This window comes from Rutidosis leptorrhynchoides, chromosome 9 (assembly GCF_046630445.1).
Source record: "Rutidosis leptorrhynchoides isolate AG116_Rl617_1_P2 chromosome 9, CSIRO_AGI_Rlap_v1, whole genome shotgun sequence".
Taxonomy (NCBI): Eukaryota; Viridiplantae; Streptophyta; class Magnoliopsida; order Asterales; family Asteraceae; genus Rutidosis; species Rutidosis leptorrhynchoides.
Window position 1 is genome coordinate 65,559,400 of NC_092341.1, and position 8,586 is coordinate 65,567,985.

The following is an 8,586-nucleotide window of genomic DNA, read 5'->3' on the forward strand; positions in this document are numbered from 1 at the left end:
TGAATTAAGTTCAGGATATGTGTTGAACTTTAGCATTCTCAAATTTCTTTGCACTGTGATGTTGGCAGCATTCATTGTGGAGAAAGTTTTCTCCAACATGTCTGCATCACTTATTTCATGTCCACAGAATTTAAGTTGTGAGACTGTATTATACAGAGCTGAGCTGTATTCATTTACTTTCTTAAAGTCTTGAAACCTTAAAGTTCTCCATTGATCCATAGCAGCTGGAAGTAAAATTTCTCTTTGATTATTGAATCTGCTTTTGAGACCTTCCCATAAAACATGGGGATCTTCTACAGTCACATAATTATTTTGTAAGCATTCATCAATATGTTGATGAATAAAGCAACATGCCGTTGCTTGTTCTTTTTCAGAACAAGTGTTGTTTTCATTTATGGTTTCAAGAATGCCCATTGATTTAAGATGCATTTTTACTTTTATAACCCATGGCATGTAGTTGTTTCCCGTTGATTCTAAAGGAGTAAATTTAAGCTTTTTCAGATTCGACATTTTCTATTATCAAAAATTAAAACAAACAACATGATAAATTAGAGTCAATTTATATTCATAAGTATATAAACATTAAACATAAATTTAATATAACATAAATGATAAGTAAGCGACAGTGTCGACCATATGTAAGCAATCATAAATAAATGTTATATAACATAAATGATAATTAGGTGACAGTGTCGACCATATAAATGTTAGATAATAGAAATATAAATGTTAGTAACATAAATGATAATTAGGCGACAGTGTCTACCATATAAATGTTAGATAATAGAAATATAAATGTTAGTAACATAAATGATAATTAGGCGACAGTGTCGACCATATATTATTCAGGTTGTATAACCGACCATATATCATTTAGGTGGCAGAGCCAACCATAATTAGTATTAAAATTATCGTGCTGATAACGTGTTATAATTCAGTAGGCTTATAACTACCTTTAGTGGTTTGATTCTTGATGTTATAATTCAGTAGGCTTATAACTACCTTTAGTGGTTTGATTCTTGATTAAGAATGCTAATAATGAAGTGTAAGAACAAAGATGATAATGGAGAGAAAGAAAGAAACACTTTGTAAGTGTGAGAAAATGGTGCAAGTTTAATGCTTGCATTCATGGCTATTTATAGCAAAAATATCACAAGTTTAGGTAATACAATAATATTACTTTTGTATATCAATAATTGACTATCCATTTATATATATATTTATATATTATAACATGGTTCATTATATTATCTTTGGGATAATTGTTATAAACGTTGATTTTTTTTCTGTATACGTTATAGATATTATATAAAGAAAGTTTTGTATCGAGAAGAAAACTTGGTTAATCATTTTTGTAATGATTATACATTTCTTTCTTTTAAATTTGTACTTTTGTAATGAAATTGTGATCATAATAATCAATTATTTTACTAATAATTATGGTAAACTTTCATTTCGATTGAAAGAAAATATTATACCTTCTATAGTTTTGGAATAGACATTTCTATGTGAAATGTTGAATATATTAACCATTTGTTGGTATAGATAAACATTTCCTCGATTATGGTTTGTTTATTTTCCAAATCGATTCATGATATTTTTTTTAACATGAAGTGAGGTTATGTATCCGATGTAATATAATTCTTTTGTAATTCTATATTTGTTATAGAAATATTAAGGAAAAGAAAGAAAAGTTCATAAAGGACCAAATTTATGATATATTTCTTAGTGAAATATAGTACAATTGAATCATTACTAAGTAATTTCTTAGTGAAATTAGAACCTTTATGAAATTAGCATATGTGCTATAATTAGATAACTTTGCATGATTGATTATGTTAATTGTAGTTTCATGGTAGGTTTGTGGACGATAATTGAAAACATAGTGAATGTTATAATTCAGTAGGCTTATAACTACCTTTAGTGGCCTGTTTTTACAAATAATAATTTGTAGAAGAGAGAATATGAGAAGTATATTTATTATCAAATATGTGTGTATTAAGATGTATATGTGTGTTTTTGTAACTTACATTATGCACATATATATAGTACAAATTTTACTATTCATATTTGACTAATTACCATCCATATTTGAAACCATAAAAATTGTGAGGCTCAGATAAGATCAAAAAACAAAAGCTAAAGTGGGGTTTATTTTCTTTTTAGTCTAAAGTAAGATCGATCCTTTTTGGCAACATATACTGTATCTTTTATTGCATATAGTACAATCATTTATAGCATTGTTTTCAATTTCTCATTCGCTTTATTAAATACCATTCCACCAATATGGAACGTGGTGGTGCCTTTTAAGTTTTCCCTGTTGTTGGACCATCATAATCATCACTAGAGGAAATATCACCTTTAGTGGCGCTAAAATAGCGCCACTTTTGGGTATCAAAGCGCCGCTGTAGATCTATTGTGGCGCTTTTGTGGCGCTTTTGCGAACACTACTTAAACCTCGCCGCTTTAGATATTTTGTGGCGCTTTTAAGTGGCGCTTTCAGTGGTACCCACAACTTCTTTATTAAAAGATAAAAGAAATTAAATTACTCCCTCCGTCCCATTACAAGTGTCCACTTACTTTTTGCACACAGTTTTAGGAAATCCCACTAACTTCATTCTCCACCAATCAGAAATCTTCTCTCTCCAGAATAACTCATTCTCATTGGTTAAAACACAAAGTGGACACTTGAAATGGGACATCCCAAAATAGAAATGTGGACACTTGTGGTGGGACGGAGGTAGTAGCATTTAGCGGCGCACATTTGTGACGTAACAAGCGCCACAATTGATTTTATATAAATAAATTTTAATTATAAAGAAATTATTATGTGACGACCTTTTAGTGGCGAAAAAAAGTGCCGCTTTTGATTTTAATTTTATTTAAATATTTATATAAATATAAATACTAATTAACCTGACCCTTTTGTAGCGCTAGTTTGTGGCGTACATAACGCCGCTAAAGAGTTAAAAAAAAAAAAATTGGCAGCATTTTGCTGTATTTGCTACTACCAGCCCAGAATTCCGGGCTTACATCCCTCAAAATCAAAACCTGTTTAACATTTTAAATAATCGCAATATCAACATAATATAACATCAACAAAAAGTTTAAAGCGTTAAATAGATGTCAAACGCTAACATACAATATAAGTTCAAGAGTTAACACTAATTGTTCAAAAGATGACTTAAAGAGTTAACACTAATTGTTCAAAAGATTCTAATCGCCACAAACATTTCCAATTTTCAGTTTTCATCTTCCTCCTCGTAGCCAACATCTTCCTCCTCGTTGCCAATATATTCCTCCTCGTCGTCATCTTCCTCCTCACTATCTTCTATCACAATTGGTTTTTTTCCCTATACTGGTGTAGTTGATTTAAATATCCTCTTTTGCATTTTAGCTTCTGAACGAGCTAACATTTTATCAACTTGCAATTGAGTGTACATCCGTCCATTCGATTGGCTAGTCTGAGTGGAGGAGGATGCCATGGAAGTATTCGAAGTGGAAATTTTTGGGCCAATGCCACGTAGCCAACCATGTCGTGGACGCAATACCACTTCTAAAATTTAAGTTTCAGTAAATCTAAAATAAAATAAAATCAGTAAATCAAATGTGGCGCTCATTGCGCCAAAAAAGCGCCACAATAGACGATGTTTGACCAAAACTGAGCGAGCGTTGAAAATTTTGTCGTTTAGTGACCCTTTAACGGCACTTTTGGAGCGCCACAAAAAGTATGCTTCCCCTGTTCTCATTTTTCTAGTAGTGCATGACCTTCAATTTTGCACTCCAAGCATCTTAGACCGCCGCCTATGGTTTAGACATAGGCCTTGTCGTAGTTCGCCATACCCATGGCACCATAGGCACCAACCCTCCATGGGTTAGCCACTGGGGTTTTCAAAATACGTACGGCGAAGAGAAACATGTGAATGGACCCCACGAAGCTTTGGATTGTTTATACTTTATGCCTTAATAATTGTACATTGTTTGTTTAGGTTTAGTTATGATAGGTAGTGTTTAGTTATGTGTTAGTTTATACTGTTTTGATGTTGATGTGACGCCCATGTGGTAGTTAAGATAGTTGTTTAATAAGTTTGTAAGCTACATTGTATCAATCTTTTCTTTTTCATATCTAAGTAGTTTGTAGTCTACAATATATGCATTTAGTTACCCAAAGATTGTTACCAAACTAATTAATTTTTCACAATTATGGATGCAGTGGTACCATCATGACAAATGGCAACACGAAGACACCAGGGTCCACGACTGTGACAGCTGGCAGCACGACCACTTCTCCGTATGGCAACACCCCAAGTAACACGGGCACATTAGGAGGTGGAATTGTCCCGGGTATGGGTTCATCAGGAGCCGGTATTAACACGTATGTTAGCCACGGAATCATGTTACATCAAGAAAGGACCGGTTTAGGGTTCTTGACTATTATGGGTTCAGCATTTGCAATGCTTTTGTGGGGTTGATGGAATTATGGATTTAGCATAAGGTACAAATGATTGTTTTGTGTTTAATATATGGCTTTGTAGGATTAGGGGAATGTTTAAAAGGCAGTGTTGTATTTTGGATTTTATTTGCCGGTCTAGTTGCGAATTATTATAAGGTCTTGTTAAGTTTATATTTCTAAGGGATTACTGTTCATGACTCATGTGACATTTTCTTTTTCTACTTTAGTCTTTAGTTATATGAGACTAGCGTCACTCTTATGCAACATTACAAAACTCGCTAACCGAGGAGTACTCGGGCTTTTGAGGGAGTTATCGGCAACTCGAGGATTAATCAAATTAGGGTTTTTATACATTTAAATAATGAATTTCGAAAATTATGTGTAAATACAAGATAAAAACCACAAACATAAACTTAATAACATAATTGTTTAGAAACATGAACGTCGAAAATTTTATATTCCAATTTGAATTCCTTATAATATTTGACATTTTGACATTGACCACCTAAATCCGACATTGATCAACATATTTGATTTTGACCCATCAACTAACATTGATTGATTAACTACAAGTTTTAAAAAATCGGATCAGCTTGCTCTTTAAAATGAGTGATCAGGGAGTAATAGGAACATTTTACAAAAGTGTGCTCTCATGTTGGTTGAATGTATTTTGCCATAGGTTACATGCTTTTATGTTTTACTGTATAATAATAATATATAGCTAATCTTCTAGATTGGTTACCCTGTCTAGGCAACCCAAAAATGCAAAATGCATGTACTTTTACTCAACTGAACGTGACGAACACAATCTAACCGAGTTATCCCCTAACCATTTCCATTCCGCTATTTAAAAAGGGAACACAATCTAACCGAGTTATCCCCTAACCATTTCCATTCCGCTATTTAAAAAGGGATAACAAGTATAAAAAAATATATCCATCAAACAAAAAATGTAACTTTCTATGATATAGGCCAGTCAATGATGAATCCATATTAAAAAACATTGTATACAAACCACTGATACAAATGAATAAACTACAAAGCCTCTCTATTCCAACATTCTTGTATATCATCTGATATGTCCTATAGTCATAGTACCACATGCCTATGTTATTTAATCAGCAAAAAAATGGAACAAAACAATCTTTTTCAAAAAACAAAACCCATCAGTAAACACCCCTCCATGAATGCCACTTCAGTTTCAACTGAAACAACAATGGAGGCACACCCAAAATCCCTCGATTCAGCCTCGGATCAAAAACATCAAACCCTACACGACTCAACGAATCCAAAATTACCTGCGAAGGCACAGCAGGCAAAAGTATCGATCGAGCCTCTTTAGGCACCGATTCAGCCAATGCTTGAGCCTTCTGTAAATGAGCATTAGCCGTAGACGCCATATCAAAAACCGCATCACAAAGCTTCTCACGCGAATCTGTTCTTATCTCAAACCTATCTCCTTGTTTTACTAATAATCCATGTTTTTCAGCCACATTAATCGGTACATAACAAAACTGATGATTACGATTAGCATGATAAGGAATTGATTTAATTAACAACAAAAGTCCACTTGCTTTACCAATATGTGACGCCGCATGATCCGCAGCAGTCGAGGTTATACCGCCTGCTTGAAGAGTTGTATACAAAATAGTCGAACATGTATCTTCTGCGTATTTCTCCAAATCTTCAACTGTTTGATAAATATGGTCAACATCCCTTTGGGCGTCGTTTATGCGGGCCCCAACGGACCGTTTCAACCAGATTTTGCTAATTTTATGCTCAGATACGATGGATGAAAGTGCACGTACAGTCGGATGTTCGATTACTTTATTTTTGTAGATCTTGTCAATGGCATCTTGCCACCAAAGAAGACGCATTAACCCGATTTTGGGGTCGGATGAAACGTCCATTGCTCGCGATGTTTCAACGTTGAATGCACGTAGAGCAAAACCAGCACGACGCATAGTTGCAGGTAGTTCAAGTAAGCAGAGATAGTGATGGTAGTCATAGTTTCTGACTTGTTGTACACAGTGTGAAAATGCAACTTTTAAGCTGCTAGATGTTGAAGCACCACTCATTTGAACTCAATTATTATGATTTTCCACTGAAAAATCATGTAATTTTCTTTAGGATTTCAGGATAAAAACCAATAAGTAAACAAAAAGTGAATATTTTAGAAACTGTTTATTTGCTTATTTTAAAATAAGTAAACAAAAAGTTGCATCTTGTTTCATTACCACAACAACAAGATAAATAGAAATCACAACTTTTGCATAAAGATGAAACAGATTAAACAGGAAAGGACTATGAAATGGTAGGTATTTATTTATTTATTTATAGTTTATAGTAGTAGTAGTAGTAGTATCAAAATAAATTATTAAAAACCTAAACGCCCAAATCACAGGCTAAAAAAGACAGCTACTCATATATGTAACAGATGAATGGAATAAAAGGAAATCATACCGCAATGAATGAGAGAGATAACCTGTAGTTTACGGTGGTTAGCGGTGGTTGATCTAACGCCGGCGAGATATTGAGAGAAAATGGTGGACCGAGTCACCGAGGTCGGTTGGGTGTGGTGGCCACGTGACCCGAAATTGGTCCGCTCGTATAGTTTGGCACAAGTTGCATTTGAACCCCCTCTAGGTTTTACATGTAGATACCAATCAATATCAATGTCTTAATATAACACAATTTAAATGAAATTCTTTAATGCACATCAACGTCATATCACCTTGTCGTCGGTTTCGATTTGGGTTGGAACGATGTCGTTGCCGTCATTTTCGACTTTTTCGATTTCGAAAAATGAGATTTTCGAATATGATCTCTTGAGGGTTTTTCGACCGCCCGTTCGGTTGTTTTATCTATTATTGGGGTCGGTTTGCTGGTCACAGGGTGGGCGTTCTTGGGTTTCTTGGTGGACGGAGCTTGCTAGTTTGTTGATGATCAAGTGTTGCTCTTCGTGACGGGAAGGTAACCGTCCAACAATTATCTCATCTTTTTTAGTAGACTTAGAAAATTGTTGGTGTTTGGTCGTTGACGTTGCGTGATTATTGGGTGGTTACGGATCTCAGCTTCGGTTTGTTTGCCTAATCTGGATGTGCTTATATCGATTCATATCCGAGGTTCTCGTTGTGGTTGTGCTTTTGTGCTTCTCGGTTGGTGTAAGGATTAGATGTCAGCTGTATCAGAACGTCAATTGTTATCGCATTAAATTGTTTTGCGGTTAATTTTTTTGACGAATATGTAGTCCATTGCGGTATGAAGTCACAAGCTAATGGAAGTCTCAATGTTGCAATGCCTGAATCAATTGATGTACACTCCGTTAAACTCACTTAGATCGTTGAATTTATTTACTTGTAATTCAATTGAAGCTGAAGTTTATTTTTTATTAGTGTTTAGCAAAGTAGATGGAAGCTTACTTTTTAATTCCACCATCTCATTATAAATGTTTGATATTGACTTTTCATTGTCTTTCTTTATTAATTTTGACATTAAATATATTTAGTTTTGTTATATACTCGTAACTTTTTATGAAAGTTATATGAATAGATTGAGTTTTAAATGTGCTTTATTAATTAATATAACTTTCAAGAGTTTATTATATATCACAATATAAAAGTCTAGGGTTAAAATTATGAAAAAAATGTTATAAAATATCTAGATTGTGTTATAAAATATCTAGATTGGATGTTAATTTTATTATTATTATATTTCTTGCATAGTAATATTTTATACTATAAATAGACATGTATGGTAACCATTTAAGGTGCACTATTTCTCTTGAAATATCAATATCAATATTTCTTCTCTCCTTCTTCTCTCTTTTTCTCTCTTTGTTCTTATAACCATTAAAGGTAGTTATAAGCCTACTGAATTATAACACGTTATCAGCACGAAAAGCTTAGTGTAATTAAAAGATATCTCAAACGATCACGAATCACTAATCAAGGTATGAAATTATTAATAATTTTCAGACTCGAATATATCAAATTTTGGACTACTAACATTTATATTTATGTTATTTAAGTTATATATGGTCGGTTATACCACCTGAATTATATTTCTGTAATCTAACTTTTACTAACTTCACTAACATTTATATTTATGTTATTTAAGTTATATATGGTCGG

General features: G+C 33.4%; 2 protein-coding genes across 3 annotated transcripts in view; one reads left to right on the forward strand and one right to left on the reverse strand.

Moving 5' to 3' along the window:
- The window catches only part of LOC139865653 (PLASMODESMATA CALLOSE-BINDING PROTEIN 2-like), a 55,914-nt gene extending 51,308 nt beyond the window's left edge, over positions 1-4,606 (forward strand). Inside the window, exon 4 of the mRNA XM_071853733.1 lies at positions 4,214-4,606. Coding sequence (XP_071709834.1) covers positions 4,214-4,472 — 259 coding nt within the window. The 3' untranslated portion in view covers positions 4,473-4,606. The remainder of the gene's footprint in view (positions 1-4,213) is intronic.
- An 823-nt stretch (positions 4,607-5,429) lies between these two features.
- On the reverse strand, positions 5,430-7,076 carry LOC139867249 (uncharacterized). 2 transcript variants are annotated; one of them, XM_071855592.1, is made up of 2 exons: positions 6,939-7,076; positions 5,430-6,557 (listed from the first exon to the last, which is right to left on the reverse strand). In XM_071855592.1, exon 2 carries the CDS (start codon positions 6,529-6,531, stop codon positions 5,620-5,622), a length of 912 nt encoding a protein of 303 aa, XP_071711693.1. In that variant the 5' UTR covers positions 6,532-6,557; positions 6,939-7,076; the 3' UTR covers positions 5,430-5,619. The 2 variants fall into 2 exon arrangements, with proteins under 2 accessions (XP_071711693.1, XP_071711692.1); XM_071855591.1 differs by having other exon boundaries at positions 6,917-7,073.
- Between the last annotated feature and the right edge of the window lie 1,510 nt (positions 7,077-8,586).